Source organism: Cucumis melo, chromosome 1, assembly GCF_025177605.1.
Source record: "Cucumis melo cultivar AY chromosome 1, USDA_Cmelo_AY_1.0, whole genome shotgun sequence".
NCBI lineage: Eukaryota > Viridiplantae > Streptophyta > Magnoliopsida > Cucurbitales > Cucurbitaceae > Cucumis > Cucumis melo.
In genome coordinates, this window is record NC_066857.1 from 15,942,619 (window position 1) to 15,961,507 (window position 18,889).

Below are 18,889 nucleotides of genomic sequence, written 5' to 3' on the forward strand. Positions count from 1 at the left end.
AAAACTAATATTTAGAAAAATGAGAACTTCATAAACTATTATACATATTTGATATACTAATTAATTATGTTTTCGCATGGCTTACATTTTTGGGATGTCAAAAGCATATTCGGTTCGCACCTAATTTTGTCAACTGTATATGTTTATTGACCCACGTGGCTTATTCACTTAACATTACACTAATTACAATTATTTAATTACAGAAAATCGTTTAGAATCGTAATTAGCAAAATAATCGGGACCCGCCCACTTTCTTCTCTCTTTCTCTCTTCTCTATTGACCTATTTTTCTTCTCATCAAAGCAATCTTTTTATTACTTTCCTTTTCTGGCTAAATATTTAGTTTCATCTTTAAAACTTTATGTCGTTTTTCATTCCAAAACGACTTTTTTTTTTAATTTTTTAATTGTATATTTGTTTTAACGTTTAGTTGAGATTTTAGTTGTTTTTAATTGGTTTTTGAATTATATATATATATGGGTTTTTTTTTTAAATGAAAAACAAACTATTTTATTTCATAGAAAAATTAATCAATTAAATTTATTTGGAAGAGACCTGAAAATTCAAAAAATATATTCGACATTTTCTTAAAACTTATGCTAAGTTTATTCCCTATGAATTAAAAGTTTAAAGATTTGTTAGATGGATTTTAAAATGTTGAATTTTTTTTATTACATATTTAGCTTGAATAGTCAAGGTCTCCACTATATTGTCCAATTTGTAACATTTCATTCAATTAAAACAGTACATAAAAAAAACAAAAATTTACTCACAAATTAGCAATATTTACCAAATTTATTATAGGTTCACCTACTTTATTCACTTAATAATTAAATAAAGTTGCCAATTGTAAGAATAAAGATTGAATCTCTTACTTTTAAAAGAATATATTATACAAATTATTTTTAAATTAAGTTAAGTTTCGACAGTTATTTTAATTTGATGATAATATGAGGAGTTGAAACTTCTACTAAAGATAGATAAATTTGTATCTAATATCATGACGCTTAGTTTACTTTTATCGTTCAAAATTTATTTACATAAATACGAAATATTGCAATCACTTTTAAATTGAATAAATATTTTAAATTTCATTATTATTATTATTATTGTTATTTTAATCTGAAAATATCAATACGAAAAAGAAATGAATACAAAGATGGAATCCACGAGGGAAATGTAGAGGGAAAGTTATAGTTAAAAAGAAAAAAAGGAAGAAAAAAAAAGAAGAAAAGGGAATAATAAAAATAAGGAAACTACGGATATACCCTCGAGAAAACTGACCTTTCCTCCAAGCATTCGGGAGTAAAATTCGGGGGGCCCACCATCCGGAAGGAGGCTTTGGTTGGAGAGAGAGAACTCATTTGGAAATCCACAAACAAAAGGGGTAAAGACGTCTTTTCACATTCTCAAGCTTATCCAAACCAACCCTGTGGGCTCCCTGGAATATGCCACTTTTATAGGTCCCCCAAAATGGATTGTTTTCATTTTAATAAATACCTTTATTTATTTTATTTACGGAGAGAGGACCTCATGTGGGCAAAATGCCAGTGGACTCCCTAAAGAAAAAGAAATAATAGATATCTTCTTTATCCCCCCCCCCCCCTCTCCTCTCCAAGATTATTATTGTGGGACCCCCTTTCCCCCCTCCTTTTTTTATTTATCTCTGTTTTTTTTTTTTTTTCTAAAAATTTTGTTGTTTCTTTTTTCTCTTCATAAAAATTGAAAAATAAAAGGGAACACATCGTGATTTTAATTTTACGTTATCCAAAACATCTCCACTTCATGCTGCTCGAAGCCTCCATTATCCGCCACCTCCTCCCTCATTCTTATTTTAAATCAAAAACCTTTTTTAAATGCAATATTTCAATATTAAATAAATAAATAACTTAAAATATTTATATCATAAAATTATATATTCTAATATTTAACTTGAGATTTCAAAAATGTTGCAGTTTTACTCTTTTACTCTTTTTTTTTTTTTTTTTTTTTTAATGTGAGAATTCGTTTGTAAAGTTATTCTAATATACTTCAAGGAATTTATAAGGCTAGGGAGAATATATACATATATATATATATTTGACAATTCTTCATATTTTATTCAAAATAATTTTTTTAAAATTAATTTTTTAGTAGAAAAAGATGAGGTTGAACCTTTAGAGACAGAGTTTGCCCGTATGCTATTGAGCTAACTTTCCTTTAATTTTTTGTTTTTGATTAAAATTGATATGGTATGAGAGTGATCCATTTTTTCCATTGATGAAGCTTCGATTCATTCCAAATTTCATACCAATGAAATTAATGAAAAAAAAAAAAATTGTGAGTGAATTAGCAAAACTGCCTTATTTGTGGCGGTGGTACTCGTACACTGTTTTTTTAAAAAGTGTTTTATCATCATTTTTCTTTTTCTAGAAATATTAAATGCTCAAATAAACAAAAATGTCCCATAATATATAAATACAGAGAATATATATTCAGTTCTTTTTGTCTATTGAGTTGAATACCAATATCAAGTTTCCAAAACTAATTTATCCTAATTTTTAAAATTTAATTATGACAAAAATAAAATTAGAAGCAGTTAACATGCACGAAAAAAAAAAACAAAAAATTAAGTAAACTTAACTTTAATATGTTCAACGAAGTATATGGCTCCTCTTATCTTATATTTTCAAAAGTTTGTGATTTGTAACAAAAACAAAGTTATACTGTTAAAATTTTTAAAGAAAAAACCAAAAGCTACTTTTAAGTTAAATACCATACATGTTGTAATTAGAGTTTTGTTAATTATTTAAACAAAATCTTTTATTATTTATCAGCATATCGACATTTTTACTTCATAAAATTTCAAAAATATTTTTACATATTTATTACCCGAAAATCAATATTACAGTATTTTGATAAATAATAAGAATAATTAATTTAGTGCTTAAAAATGGAGTGTTATTGTGTAATTTTGGAGCAAAAGAAAGGATTTGGAGATAGAAGACTAAATTAAATTATGTCGGTTTTGTATAATTTAATGGTAGGAAGAGAGAATATGTTGACAGCTTCTCCAAATTTGACTCCAACAAACTAAAAAAGATTAAATTTATTTATTTATTTGTTAATACAAAAAGAGGTCATTTTCCAGATGGGGCCCATCATGTTTTTTCAGATAAAATTAAGATGCCAAGTGCTCATCCTCAGGGTAACAACAGCACACCACACCGCACGAGAATTTCCCCCTCCTTTAATTGAAAATGAAAAAAGGCGTCGCCGGATTAGCTACAGAATCCTCCTCGCCTCTGATCCTCCGTTCCGTAAAATCGCTTTAACTAATTAATTTTAATTTAAATTAAAAACGTTTATAGATAAATAAATAAAGAGAAGAAAGTTTTTTTTTTTTTTTTTTTTTCCTTTTTGCCCTTTAATTATTCATTATTAAAATATTAATTTCCATTTTTGAGTCTTTAATTTGGCCATATTAAATCTGTGTCTCTTCATATAAACTCGGTTTTTTGGTTTTGGATTTTGATTTGCCTTTTGGTTTTGGTTTTGGTTTTGGTATCGGTTTCTTTTCTCACAATCAACCATCGTTTTGCTTTTTCACGTAAAACCTTTTCTCTCTGCAATAAAGATCGAAAGCTTCTTGCCTTCCATTTTCCTTTGCCGTTTGCCTTTTTCTTCCATTGGTTTTTTTCCCTAATGGTTATGGAGGATAACGAGAGCTGTGGAAGTAGAGCGTACGACTTGTTATCCCCGGCGCAAAGTCGGCAACAGAGACAGAAGTTTGAGGTCTACAATGAGGTTCTACGGCGTTTGAAGGATTCCAACAACGAGGAGGCTATTCAGCCTGGTTTTGATGACGAACTATGGGTTCACTTCAATCGTCTTCCCACTCGGTATCTTTAATCTACTCTTTGCTCCCGTACTCTCTCCTACATTCTTTCCTTTTTTCTTCTTTGACTCGTTTCTCGCGTTTTTCTTGATCGAGGTTTTCGTTTTTCTTTTATCCATCCTTTCCAAGCTTGTTAGCCGGTTGTTGATTTCTGGATTACGTTCTCGTTTTGTTTGTTTTTCTTAATCAACGTTGTTTTTCTTTTTTTGCATGTATTCTTCCAATTTTTATTTTATCGGATTAGTATCGGATCGGGTATTCAGTTTTGGAGTAGAGAATAGAGGATTGTGTGTAGATTTTGATCGGTCTACATTATTTTTTATGTTATCTTGAATTAATAGATTCGTTATGAGTTTGCTTTGTAAGTTCTTTTTACTTTATTGTCTCGTTTACCAATGGTAATTATGGTTATCTTGAACACTTCCTGAGTTTGGTAGATGACTTTAACCGCTTAGTCTTTGTGTATACTATCTTCTTTCTATCCTCCTTGTTCGGTTGATGAATAGTCGATCAATTAGATCCAATGCTATGCAGATATGCTCTAGACGTAAATGTGGAGAGGGCAGAAGATGTTCTCATGCATAAAAGATTATTGCAATTCGCTCACGATCCTGCAAATCGACCTGCAATTGAAGTCCGACTAGTGCAGGTGAGCAAGAGCGTAATATAGATATATGTGTCTTGAGCGTTTTTCTTCCCCCCTCCCCTCATCACGATACATCATGCACAGTGATTTTTAAGAAAGTAGTGTAGTATGCATTTTCTTGGTTAGGACTGGACTACTGGATGTTATTGGTCTTGTATGGAACGTTTTGTGATTATTAATGAATGCAGAAATTATTTTTTGTATCATAATCAAATTATTTAGTCAGTTCTTTTTGGCAATGAACGAAACATCGCGTCGTTTGTAGCTAGTATTGTTATTTAGGAACAATTAAAAGCATTTTTACTATAGGTTAAACTAGCCATCAAATGTGCTTTCACGTAATGGCAGGTTGGATTAAATTATTAGTATGGAATTTTAGTGCTTATGTTACGAACTTGAGGGATGCGATTGAATCTAGGAGTTTCGACAGTATGGAAACTGGCATTCTAAACCTCTGGGCCAATTTTAATGTATCTTAAGACTTCTGGCTTGATTTTCCTGAAATCTGCTGCCAATTTTGATCTTATGTTGAGTTCACATATTGTCCATGTTTTTTTCAATTCATATGGCTGTTTACCTTTGTAACATTCATGTTTTGAGGAGGAAGTTTTGTTTCAATTAGAGCACAAATTCTCATCTGTAATCTAATCAATGTCACTTATTTGGTTTCTTTCCTTGATTTTAAATTTGCAGCTTCCATTTCTATAGGATTATGATTAGTTGTTCGTGAAGGGGCCATTTTCCCCTTCCATTCTCCTTCGATCCATAGTCATTAAACTAATTTGTATTTATTGTAATCCTCTAGGTCCAAGCCGTTTCTGATGAGCATTCTGCTGACGTTGCTGATTCATGTCCTGTAAAAGACACTGATCATAATTCTGCAAATTTCTTGGGCAGACAGAGGTGTGCTTTTATTTCTCTGTATTTTAGCATGTATGATTCTGTCAGTAAACTCTTATTATGTTAACTTATGTATTTTTATGGTGTTTGAAAACAAGTTCAGATTATGTAACTTATGCATTTTTATCGTGTTTGAAAATAAAGTTATTCAATCACATCTTATATCTTTGTAGTATTGATTGTGCTATTTGTTGTTTTCTTATTAACGCAATAAATCTTTGGTTGATTTTCTGAATTGTTAGCGTGCATCCACCACCTGCCTTTGGGTCATCTCCTAACCTCGAGGCCTTGGCTCTTGAAGCTAATACTCAAGATCTGGAGGTCGATCAGTCTGTACATGCCAGAACACAGTTTTTCCGGTAATCTCTTTTCCCTTGCATACAAAATTAAACTAGCATAGTTTTTCTGCCTTTCTTGTTTTGGTGCTTTTTAGTTTTTTTTTTTAAGAAAATTTAATTGCGTCTGCAAATTATCTTGTTTTAGAAAGCTGTATCTGTTTTACAACTGTCCGACCAGTATTTTTGTGAAAAAAAAATCATATATTGAAACTTAACTGGTTTTAGCAAACTTGATTCTTTTCTTCTTTTTTTTAGCTCTACCAATTTTTCTTCATTTAGTTTACACTTGACGTATTTTTCTTTATTGTTTTGACAAATAATGTAGGCCAATGCATGAAATCACCTTCTCTACGGATGATAAGCCGAAACTTCTTAGTCAGGTATCTCACATACATTTAATTTCTCTACAAGAGTCTGTGTATGGTAGGCAAATGTGTGTAGGCACTTCGTAATCTTCTTTCTTGAACGCTAGTCATATCCATTAATCTAGTGATATAAATTAGCATTCTTGTTTATCTTACATTGAAGCTCTGGTCAATAGATTGTGCGTGTGTGTGTGTGTGTTAAGGTTTGCTAATAGATACTCAAACAACCGGATTTTGCTAATCCCTAATCATATAACATCAATAAGTTTCGGAATTGTTTAGCCTGTCAATTTTTTATTTGCTTAACCTTTGCTGCTACCTTTTGTATATTTTCAGTTGACTTCCTTGCTTGCGGAGATTGGGCTGAACATCCAGGAGGCACATGCATTTTCCACTGTTGATGGTTACTCATTGGATGTTTTTGTAGTTGATGGTTGGCCCTATGAGGTATATTATTCTTTTAGACACGTCTTTGTTGAAATTGTAGCTTCTCTTTTATGTTTTTCTCTTTCCAAAGTAAAATATAGATAATAAGGCATCTTGGTTTAGTTTGTTACTTTCACTTATGGAAAGGTCGGGTTATGTTGTTTTGTTTTTGGGTATTTGGGAGGAGAGAAACAATATGGTTTTTAGAGGGGTTGATGTGGGTCCCATTGATGTTTGACGCTTCGTAAATTTTAATGTCTCTATTTGGGTGACAAGCCCCTCTTGTAGTATTCATTATCTTCTATTAGATTTGAGGTCCTTTCTAGGGTGCTCCCTTTCTGCGGGCTCTCTCTTTTTTTCTATTTCTTCCTTTCTATGTTATGAGTTATTTCATTTTTTTCTCTATTGAAGTTTGTCTTCTTTCCAACGAAAAGAAAAGAGAGAGAGAAAAAACATTATATAGGTGCTAATAATTTTTTAACTTGTAATATTTGTCCTTTCAAAACTCTTAACGGGTAATATAAATCAGAAAGGAATAATAACTATGGTTTTGGATACTTTTCTGTTCTGTACATTCATCAAAATTTTAGCCGATGCTCAAATCTAACTTGTATTTTGGTATTGAAACAGGAAACAGAGCGGCTGAAGACTGCATTAGAGAAGGAAGTTTTACTGGTTGAGGTAGCTCTTTATTATTTAAGAATTGGTTGATTTTGAACATTGCATCTAAATTCCATGTTGTTTTACGATTATATGGTTGGTCAACTCTTTTAAAAAAATGTTGTGCTTTCTACTCTCAGATTCAATACCCCTTTCTTTGTCAACTGTCATTTCATTTTTCACCATGAATTTGTGCTTAATCATCTTTGGAATTTTTATTCTCTTTTCAGAGGCGAGGTTGGCCAAATCATAAATCCTCGTCTCCTGTGGGGGAACTCGATATAACAACTAAATGTGAGCCTGATCGGGTAGAAATACCCACCGATGGGACTGATGTATGGGAAATTAATCCTAGACATTTGAAGTTTGAGCATAAAGTTGCATCTGGTTCATATGGGGATCTGTAAGTGCAAAATGATTCTTTTTTTCAGTGCTTCTCTCATGTGTATACTTTGGGTACAGTTTTATGTGAGCCTAAATATCGCTATCAATGAAACCAGGTATAAAGGTACATACTGCAGTCAGGAAGTGGCTATTAAAGTTCTCAAAACTGAACGTGTAAATACTGATATGCAAAGTGAGTTTGCCCAGGAGGTATATATTATGAGGTAGGTCAAATATTGGTAATCTGTTATTTTTAATCTAGGATTTATTTTATGCTGATTTTGATTAATTTTCTTAGCATTCTTGACAAGTTGACATTGAAATTATCATTTCTTTGAGGTACATAGATTTCCCTCATTTTATAGTTGAAATTGGATACAACCATTTTGTGATTGAGGCATGGAAACAGGGAACATAAGGGATGGGTTTTACTTTTTATACAAGGATTTTGAAATGGATGAAAGTAAATAATTGACAGAATATCTGGTCGCAGTTATAGTTAGACTCTTGAACACTTCCATCCATGTTACCTCTGCCACACCAAGTGAATTGTGTTTGTGCCTCTTGTGAAAATAATATTGCTTCCAATTACATTTGTTTTTGGTAAATGTCGTTCCTCACTTTTTTTTTTTGGTGATGTGGAGAGATTGAGTTATTTGCTTTATGTTTAGTTCCATGCTTATAATCTTTTGATTTAACATTTTTGTGTGATTTGCAGAAAAGTAAGGCACAAAAATGTCGTACAGTTTATAGGTGCATGTACTAAGCCCCCAAGCTTGTGCATTGTAACAGGTGAGTGAAGCAAATTTTCTACTAAGTTTAATTTTCTAAAACCCCATTGACAGTTATTTCTCCACTTTTTCACTTCAGAATTTATGTCTGGTGGTAGTGTCTATGACTATCTACATAAACAAAAGGGAACTTTTAGGCTTCCATCTTTGCTTAAGGTAGCCATTGATGTCTCCAAGGGAATGAACTATTTGCACCAAAATAATATAATTCACAGAGATCTAAAAGCTGCCAATCTTCTGATGGATGAAAATGAAGTAAGAACAATTTCTTTCTAGTCCTTCATTTTGATGTCATGCATGTCTCTGCTCGATATTAGTCCTTAATATACTAACCTTCTAGAATATTTGCACATTTTAGGCTGTACATAAGTTCAGACCACAGTTATTCTTATGGTTTAATTAATTTATTTTTCTAGAGATTAGCTTTTCACCAAATATCTGCATGAGGTAGTTTATTTTGAAAATGCATAAAACAGTAGACCTGATACCTAACATATTGTTGCCTACTCGTTTGAATCTCGAAAACATTTTCACGAGCTTGGGATATTCTTCCAGGAGCTTCTTCCAAAGAAATATTTCTTCGATCCAAAGAACCAATCAGACCAATCTTTTTTCTTAAAAGTGAATAAATTGCTCTTCAACTTTATGCTACAAATGCAACTTTGTCAAGCTGGAATCTGAATTGCAGATAAAAGCTGTTTAGCCTAAAGTTCATCTTCCCTCTTTTGAGAACAAGGGATTCTCAGTTTTCAAAATTTTGCCTTTAAGCTATGAGACTTATAAAACTAAAAATATTAGTCTGCAATAGACAGTTGAGCCATCCTATCATGTGTTGCATATTGTCTGTATACAAAAGCTTGATAACTGTAATGGCATACAAGAATTTTTATGCATGTAGTTACACGTGCATATTGCACAATGTTGCTCGATTTGCTATACAATTCAGAGTATGGGCATCTTTCTTACACTCACCTTATACTACAGGTTGTCAAGGTTGCCGATTTCGGTGTGGCCAGAGTAAAAGCTCAATCAGGAGTTATGACCGCAGAAACTGGGACATATCGGTGGATGGCTCCTGAGGTATGTTCATTGAAGCACCGAGACTTTTAGTATTCATGGGGTCATATTATCATGTTTATTGAACACAAACTACAGATTGCATACTTCCATTGTATGTGCTAACTGGGTAATATATTTTAATGGTACTCTAGTTGTAGAAAATTAATATTCAGCTAACTGGATAATATATTTTAATGGTACTCTAGTTGTAGAAAATTAATATTCAATCCCTTGCCACACCATGCACTGTTTTGCCCATTTCCTTTTGTTTTATTTCTGTTTTATGGTAGGTGCAAGTGATGTGGCATACCACATATGGTGTGTTTTTTTAAAAAAATTTCATCCTCGAGTCGTAATATTTCACAAGATCTCTTAGAAAAGGAAGGACGATTTTTATTTATTTTCTTATTATTATCTTTAAAACGGGGAGTCCTCAACTTTGTTTGAGAAAGAAATCCTTAAACTTCAAATTTCTCTAGGTTCGCTATATTTATATGATCACCTCACTGAGGCTTGCTTGTGCCTGTCATTTAAGCTCCAATGGCTAGGCTCTCGGTTGTGTTCCATAATAGTAAAGGCAACAACTTTTTGCTATTATTTTCTTGACAATTTAATTGTTCGTTTGAGTAATTGGCTGCTATGATTCTAATTAATAATTGGTATGTTGCTATTGAGTACTCATTTCTTTCTTTTCCTGTTTTCTCCTCCCTTGGGTGGCTTTGGGGTTGATCATTTTCCTTTGGTTAAAAATCATCAATCTCCAAAAACTAACTGAATGTTTACTGGAATATATAGTTTACTCATCTTGTCATCTTCTTACTCCAGTTACTTCGTATTGAAGGTTATTGAACATAAACCCTATGATCACAAGGCTGATGTTTTCAGTTTTGGAATTGTCTTGTGGGAGCTGCTAACCGGAAAGGTACAACAAATGGCAATCTACCATTTCTCCACTTGGTTATGGCATGTTCGGAAATTATTTTAAAATAGTTAAAATTATATTTTCTAGATTCAAAATCACCTTAAAACATGTCTATAATCATTTATAATGTGATTTTGTACTTTTCAATACGATTTTCATACCACTAAAGTTGCTTTTGAATTCTTAAAAGCATGTTTTCAAGTGATTTGAATCATCCCCTTATTCGTTCCTTCTTCCTACAAGATAAGTCAGCATTTTTGCTTTCAAATAAATGATATTCTGTCTATTTTGCTTACCAGCTACCTTATGAATTCCTAACACCATTACAAGCCGCAGTTGGAGTAGTACAAAAGGTACAATTTGATTCCATAAAATCTAGATTTATTGTATTTTGATTATGAATCTTCCATTGTAAAATCATAGCTGGATCTAAGCCGTAAAATGTTCCAATATGGCTCCTCGAAGAGAAAAACAAGAGTGTTTTCTTTCATACCATTAGAGTGCATGCTAAACTCGATCGTTTATCATTTATTTGTAGTTTTTTAAGTTCAATAAAGATGCAAGTTGGGAGTGTTTGAGGCGATATGTCATAATTATCTATATTCAAGTTGGCTATACTTTTTTTGTAGTCTAAGTAGTGGTGCGTGCTTTTTCAGGGTTTACGGCCTACTATTCCTAAGCACACTAATCCCAAGCTAGCCGACTTGCTAGAAAAATGTTGGCAGCAAGACCCATCTTGCAGGCCCGACTTTTGTGAAATTATCGATATATTGTTGCAGATAACTAAAGAAGTAAGTTCCTTTCCGACCTACAATTTTATTATATTTTCTTTTTACAAAACAAAAACAAAATGTTATGTGCTGAAATTTAATTTGTTTTAATTCTAAATTGTTAGCCAAATTCAAAAACAATACGTTAGAGTGTTTTTCATTTTTCTTTCAAGTAAGTAAAAAAGCTGAATTGTTAACCAAATTTCAAAAAAAAAAAACAAGATTTTACAAACTATTCTTTCAGTTTTAAATTACTTAGCTTGGTTTTTTTGAAAACATTGGTAAAAAGCAGCGTAATAAAGCGAAGAAATTTAGAGGTAAAATTAGTGTTTACAAGACACAGAAGAATATATATAATTATAAAATTAATAATTGAGTAGGTTGCTGAAGAGGGTGAGGATCGAAGAAAGGAGAAAAGTGGAGGATTCCTTTCTGTGTTGAGACGAAACCATCACTGAGAAGTTAAAAGAAAGAAGAAGAGAAGCGGTTGGCATTTTAACATTATTGTTGTTTTGGCTTTTGGCTAATCTCCAACCTTGTCTTGTATAGTAATTTATCATCCACAACATTTTACTTCTTTCTTTCTTTCTTTCTTTCTTCTTTTTAACCTTTTTACCCCTTCATTTATTTCTTCTATCAATTTTTCTAACCGATTAATTATTTCCATTCCCCTAGTGCCAAAGTTTGAATTTCCTTTTCTTTTTTTTTCTTTTCTTTTCTTTCTTCCATCAAGGTGTTGTTGATAGTTGTGATTGATTCGCAGCTTTGTCTTTTCTAATAAGGATATTTAGAAAACATATTTATACAGGTCTTTTGATCTCCGCAAGGGCTTTATTTCAAAAAAAATTCTACGCCATTATCTATCCATTTCTCTTTCTTTCTTTCTTTCTTACTTTTTTTAATTGAAATTGTATCTTGTTGTCCCAAATCTCAATTTCAAAAGATTGGCCGACAGTTTCACGCTAAATATTGAAGGACGAATTGGTAAGTTTACATATGCATGATGTGATTAGTAATGAATTTTCAAAATGATGCAATTATTTCGTTATATATTTGAAATAATGATAATAGTAATTTCTTTTATTGAAAATAATCATGTGAGTATTTAACTTTTGGGGCGTGGAGTGAGTTATTATAATTTGTGGTTATTATAATCTGTGGGTTATTATAGTCTGTGGTTTATTATAGTCTGTGTTTGAGGTGCAGATTATTATAGTCTGAGTTATTATAATTTGTGATTGGTATGCAGATTATTATAGTCTGAGTTATTATAATATGTGTTTAGGGTGTAGATTATTATAGTCTGTAAATATCAAAAGTGTTTTTTTCACTCTTTTTTTTTGCAATACACATTTTATTTCAAAATTATTTTATTCAATCTCGTTAATTATGTAGTTCATTAAACAAATTTAACTATAATCTTTATAATGTAATTTTCTCATTCGTTAATTATGTAGTGTTCATCATCATAATTAATTGTAAACAATCGAAATTACAAATTTAGTAAACATCACAAGAATGACATAAATTAAGAGTGTTTATAGTGCATACATTTCACAACACGTTAGCAGTTTAGAACAAATGACAAAATAATTTCAAGCGATGATAGTAATTAGAAGAGTATTAAGGCAACAAAGTTTATGGGTTAAATCCGTTGATATATAGAAAGAATTAACAAAGCAAGATTGCCTTTTGAAAAAACGAACATATGAAGTTGAGTCTTTTCTTTTTTATTTTTTTCTTTTCTCTTTCAAATAACTTTTAAGTCGGGTTGATGTAAGTTTAATCAAATGGTTATTAAAAATGAATGTCGAAATATAACCTAACATAGAAGTTTCTAGTCAATTCCATTTACCTAAAATATTGCATCCAACAAAAAATTTGCTTTTAGGAGAAAGTTTAATTATTAATTCTTCATTTTCATTATTTAATTACTAGTGTTTTTCGTTAATTTGTGTTTTTTTTTTCAAAAATGATTTTTAAAGCAAGTTATAAGTTTGTTAATTTTGTAAAAAAAAATTAAAAAAATTATATAACTTTTTGCATGATTTTAACCATTACATACCGGCATTTTTTTCTAAATGCATTTGTCATACTATCATTGATTCTTTATTTTTCCTAAGTATGATACAAATTTATTCATTTTATAATATAATTTTATTATTTTTTTTTCTTTTTTATCATGCTATCATTCTTTTGATAACACAAATTGTCTTTAAAAAAAATGCATTATGATGCATATTTTTTCTTCTTTAGATTTATTATACATATTTGGTTATTCAAATTTTGTTTTATGTTAAATCTTTTCATAAAATAGATTTTTAATGAAAAAAATAGAATCGTATTTTTTCTAAAAATTATTCCTTTGATGTATAATTTCATTTTACCCCACCTAATTACCAATATTTATTTTTATTATGTTTATTTATTTCTATAGCAAACATTGTCAAAAGTTGTTGATTGTCTTATTTGTTTTTCTCTTTTTGAAAACTTGAAATTGATAAAACTATGAACTACTATTTTCCTTAAGTTAACACAATTGATTTTTTGTATTATGTTTATGCATTAACCGTTTAACATAATTTTTAAATTTTTGCAAAGGAAATTTTTTCTAAGATATTTTTCCAAGTTAATTTTCCATAAGTAATTTTTTCTACGTTATTTTTGCAAATATATTTTTTGTAATTTATTTGTCCTAACAGGCCATATTCCTAAGTTATTGTTGTAAAGTAGATTTTTTCTAATTTATTTTTTCTAACAAAATTCATTAGATGAATCTTTTTGTGGCGTAATTAAAATTTGCGAAATATATAACAACCCCTGGAGGAGTGAGTGATAGTGATAAAAGGAGAGATGGGGGAGTGAGAAACAGTGTGAGAGAAGCAAATGGAAGAGTGGGGAATAGTGGCAGAAGAGAAATAAAGGAATGAGTATAATAGTCATAATCCTAACCCTCGAGCTATAATAACCCTAGGGACAAACATAGAGTGGGCTAAAATAGCCCACTCCACTGCTTCATAGTTTGAGGGCAAACGCCCCCTTAGTAGTTATACTAAATTGAGGTAATTACTACTTAAAATAAAATAATTTTTTAAAATTAAATTGGAAAGTAAAACAAATGTTCATGATCACAACTTCAAATACTCACTTAAGATCATAAATAAATAAATATACTTAAATTTCAAAATAACAAAATCGTAGTTCGGGTCCTACCTAGCTTTAGAGAGTAATAATGAAAGTATAAGAAATACTAAAATCAAATTAAACTCATAATGGCGGAAGCAAAACGTTCCCTATGGCATGTCAATGTCATTTCTTTTCACCCATAAGCTTTTCTCTACCTTTACCTTTGCTTAAAAATTTAAACGTAAGAGTGAGTATAAAAATATACTCAACAAGGGATCTACTACTAGTTCCATTAGATGACTATTAACTTTTAGGTGACTGTTAACTTTCTATTAGTGTCCTGCAAAGTGGTACTCCTAACTGGCATGTTTTTGAACATAGGAACATCTCTAGTCTTCAGTGAATTCAAAGGAACACCTAAGACAAAACTGGTCTTCGGTGAATACAAAAAATACCTAGGACAAACTGGTCTTTAGTGAATCTCAAAAGAAACACTAAGACAATCGGGCTGTGAGTGATCCCGTCGAGTCACTCGTAACATATCATCTCATACTAGACTGATCCTAAGGGACATTCATGTGGGTACGACTCTAATAGATAAAAGTTAACAATACGACCTAACTATAACATGTAACATAATATAACATCATAATCGTGGCATGAATAATTAACCCTAGATTCATGCATAACATCAACATTAACAGTTATCATCAACATAACTCAGTCAGAACTAACTGTCATCGTAAGCATAAACTAGTCATGACTACCATAAATCATAAAACACATTATGTACATTAGCTACTTTAATGCATAATGAAAAATTTACATGCAAGCTCATACTTCAATTCAAAAGATAGGAGAATCTCTTATCTGGAGATTGACTTAAACCAAGTCAAACTTCCCAAGGAAAAATTCTAAAATTGAGGTTGAATTCAATTTACCTTAGTTGGAAAAGTTTCATGGCTCAACTTTTAATCCTTTAAGAAAAATAATTCAATTTAATCCAAAACTAAATTATTTAGGGTCCAACTAATTCTTTCTTAGCCATTAACCAAAACTCAAATCAAATTTACCAAAATAGGTGGACTGAGGCTGGAAGCGGCTCACATGCGGCTGAAGGGAAGGGACAACTCGGGTTGAACTCGGCTCGAGCGGCTGAGGGACGCGGCTTGCACACATATGCTCGACTCGGATGAAAACACGGTTGGAAGTGGCTCGCTGACCATACGGCTCGGGCGAAACGACGCGACGGGAGACAGTCGGCTGCGACGGCTGACGACGGAGGAGACAAAACAAAACTCGAGACGGCGACGAACGGACGGAGGAGCAGCTCGGGTCGTGGGCTGCTTTCAACGACGGCAACGTTCGTGGACGACAGAACAGTGACGGGACGAGACGACCCGTCAATGGCGCGACAACACTTACGACGGAGACGGAGATGGACGGCTGATGCGCTTAGGGCGAACATTGCACAGATCGTTAGGCTTGCACAGCAGACTTGAGTGGTTTTAGGGTTTTTAGAATTTGCTTGAGGAAAGAGATGATGAATAGTCAATTTCACGTCCTCCAGAGAAGCCTAATTAAAGCACAATAATAAAAATGCTATAATTATCATTGTTTTTCCTTCTTTTTCCCAAATAAAATTTCATATTCTCTCTCTTCAATTAAATCCATCAAATCTTCCTTTATAAACTCAATTCTTTCTCCCTCCGATCACCTCAGCTTTAACTTTCCCAAAAATAACAATATAACCTTAAATAAATACATTATCTTTATAATAAAATTATTTTAACTTTATATTCAAATAATTATATACTTCTATATAATTATTCAAAATTTTCTCAAATACAAATCCCCCAACACAAACACTTAAACACAAACAAAATTAATCATCAAATCCAAATTTAATTTATTAGATATTTTTTCAAAGTGTCTAATAAATTCTCATATCTACAAATCAAAGATTTTCAATAATTAAATTATATAACACCTAAAATAATTCCAACATTAGTTAAAATTAAATTTAAAATAATTGAAATAAATTACTTTAATTTGGAGCGTTCCATTATACTTCCAAAATAAGTTTATAAAGAAAGAGAGAGAGAGAAAGAGTCACATTGTTCAAATCACAGGGATGTAACTGAAACATGTATTCAAAATACTCAACTATTAGGAATAAAATATGTATTTAAGAAAATAAAAAACTAAGGCTAAATTATAGACAAAAAATAATAATAATAAAGTTTGGACGTCATTTAATAATACTCAAACCTTTTTATGTATAGATATATTATCTAATACTTTGAAACTTAATAGCATTGATAATACTATACTTTGACCTCTCACAAAATTTCAGAAGTAATTTTGCCGTTACAATTGTGATGAAAAAGCAATATAACACATACAAAAAAATCAAAAGGTAGCTTATTTTACAAGTGAATGTGCCTAATTTAAATGTAGGACGAAACAATTTCGTTTGCGATGGGCTTTTTCTAAGACCAAATGTAGTATTTTGTGATAGCAACTTCTTCATTTTGTGTTTTGCAGTTATTTTAAAGATTTAAAATTGAAGTTTTGGTTTGTATACAATTTGATGTTGTTATAAACTTGTTAATTGTTGTTGGTATGTTTTAAATCGATGGTATTCCAGACATCATCTATACAACATTTTAATTGGCCAACTCCTGTGATCTTAATCTCTCTTTAAATCACAAACTCTTATTTTTCATAATTCTTCATGCACCTATTTTGCTTACATTATCCTCATTTTCTATCTTTCTGCGCTTAATGAAAATTAAACAAACCACGTATTCTCATCCTCGAAATTATATTAATAATATTTTAAAAGGTTTTCTTTTCTAAGGTCGATTGATGGCAGAACCAGAAATTTTATATAACGCCACTATATAATAAACACACTAAAAATGTTTAAAAAAATATTAATAGTTTCAAATATTAATTGATTTAATACGTATTACAATTGTCCTCTAAAAATTTTCATGTTTTGAAATCGAATCATGATAAGTTTATTGTTTAACTTATCCAATAAATCTTTCTCAATATAAGCTACAAGGCAATCATTCATCAATCGATCTTCCATTCGATTATGTAGTCGAGTTTTCACAATATTCACTGCATAAAATGTTATCTCTACGGTAGTTATTGTTGCAACCGATAAAATCAATGCCAATGTGAGCAACCGATAAACTAATGGGTATACCTTATCATCAATATGCTTTTTAGTTCAACAAACTTTAAAAGCAAATCGATAATGTAATTTTGAAGTTGATCTTTCAAGCATAAGGAATTTAATAGCTGAAAAGTCTATTGGATAAGATTGAGCAAGTCGACTAAATTTTTGTTTATCAAAAGTAGCAAATGAATTACTCGGATTCAAACAAGCTGCATAGAGAAGCAATTTTGCAATTAATGACAAGCTAAATTCAATACTTGTTTCAGTAAAACGTTTATTCAACTCTTAAAGCTACAATCAATGACAACATAGAAGACATCAAGACGATAAAGATGCAAATTTGTAATTGGTTGAGATTTTCGACTTTTTTGTCCTCGAACTAAAAACATAACTTCCATTTTAAAAACTTCAATGTCATGACTATTGCAGAAATTAGAAACTCTTTCCAATAATAAATCTGAATCAGATTCTCTTATTGTTTGTCGTTTACCTTTATAAAAGTTGACGAGACTCATTGCATTCACAATATCATGATCTTTTCTTTATAAAATTTGAGACAAGTCACTACTAATTCCCAATATTTCATGAGATGCTATTATAAGTAAAATCAAATGACAAGATTGATGTTATTTGTGATTGGAATTTTTTAACTACAAAAATATATTTTGTCTTTTTAAAATATCAAAGGGAAGAGCTAGATTATAACAAATATCCTTAGATTTTATCGTTTGTTTAAAAAATTATGTTTATACTCTCATAATGTACCCCTCAACTCTCACAAACATTTCAAAAATTATTATTGAAATATAAATTTTATTGAATTTCAAACAAAATTGAGAGCCATATAATCGTGTAGCTAGAGAAGACTTGAAGCGATGTGCGTGACCTAAATTTTCATTCCTAACTATCTAGACCATTACTACATCATTTCATATCTTAATCTTTGTCCAAAACTTTAAAGAATTTATATTTTAGGACTATATTTGCATTATTTAGGAAAATTCGTAGGCAATATCATTACACCCTTTTAAAATAGGGAAATTGTATTGGGTGACACAATAAAAATCCAATTTAGCAATATTAGCACTAACATTTTCAATTTTGCAAATATAACAACTTTTTAATTTTGGTTGATATTTCTTATTTTATTCTTTTTATTATTCCAAAATTGCCCTTCTTTGGTGTTTTCTCTTCCTCTTTCGTTTTTCTTTATTGTTCTCCTTCATTTTTCGTTTTCTTCTTCTCTTCTCTATCGTTCTTCTTCACTTCTCTATCGTTCTTCTTCACCATTTCTCCTATTCACCTACTTCTCTTCTCCTCGTCTTCTTCTGCCTCTTCTCCACTGTTCTTCTCCACCGTCCTTCTCTTCTCTCTTTAGTTTCGTTCTTTTAGATTTCTCCCTATTCGTCGGCTTCTCTTTTTTTTTTTTTATC

The 18,889-nt window shown here is 31.0% G+C and overlaps 1 protein-coding gene across 3 annotated transcripts; it reads left to right on the forward strand.

Annotated features, from left to right (window-relative positions):
- The first annotated feature begins 3,473 nt into the window (after nucleotides 1-3,473).
- LOC103490257 (serine/threonine-protein kinase STY46) lies at nucleotides 3,474-11,803 on the forward strand. Of its 3 annotated transcripts, none has more exons than XM_008449691.3 (16): nucleotides 3,478-3,880; nucleotides 4,395-4,525; nucleotides 5,328-5,425; nucleotides 5,665-5,781; nucleotides 6,086-6,140; nucleotides 6,462-6,572; nucleotides 7,182-7,232; nucleotides 7,442-7,614; nucleotides 7,712-7,819; nucleotides 8,314-8,387; nucleotides 8,466-8,641; nucleotides 9,371-9,466; nucleotides 10,287-10,367; nucleotides 10,667-10,720; nucleotides 11,024-11,158; nucleotides 11,518-11,803. In XM_008449691.3, exons 1-16 carry the CDS (start codon nucleotides 3,841-3,843, stop codon nucleotides 11,593-11,595), a joined length of 1,578 nt encoding a protein of 525 aa, XP_008447913.1. In that variant the 5' UTR covers nucleotides 3,478-3,840; the 3' UTR covers nucleotides 11,596-11,803. The 3 variants fall into 3 exon arrangements, 2 of the variants coding, with proteins under 2 accessions (XP_008447913.1, XP_008447912.1); XM_008449690.2 differs by having other exon boundaries at nucleotides 3,479-3,880; nucleotides 4,411-4,525; XR_001762760.2 differs by lacking the exon at nucleotides 11,518-11,803 and having other exon boundaries at nucleotides 3,474-3,880; nucleotides 4,411-4,525; nucleotides 10,271-10,367; nucleotides 11,024-11,038.
- Nucleotides 11,804-18,889: the final 7,086 nt, after the last annotated feature.

What these genes read in the sequence shown, in the direction of transcription:
- LOC103490257 (XM_008449690.2), top strand. Translation starts at nt 3,684, where the DNA reads ATGGTTATGGAGGATAACGAGAGCTGTGGAAGTAGAGCGTACGACTTG. An exon ending in AATTTCTTGGGCAGACAGAG is followed by an intron (nt 5,426 to 5,664) that starts GTGTGCTTTTAT and finishes CTGAATTGTTAG; the next exon opens with CGTGCATCCACCACCTGCCT. An exon ending in CAGTTGGAGTAGTACAAAAG is followed by an intron (nt 10,721 to 11,023) that starts GTACAATTTGAT and finishes GTGCTTTTTCAG; the next exon opens with GGTTTACGGCCTACTATTCC.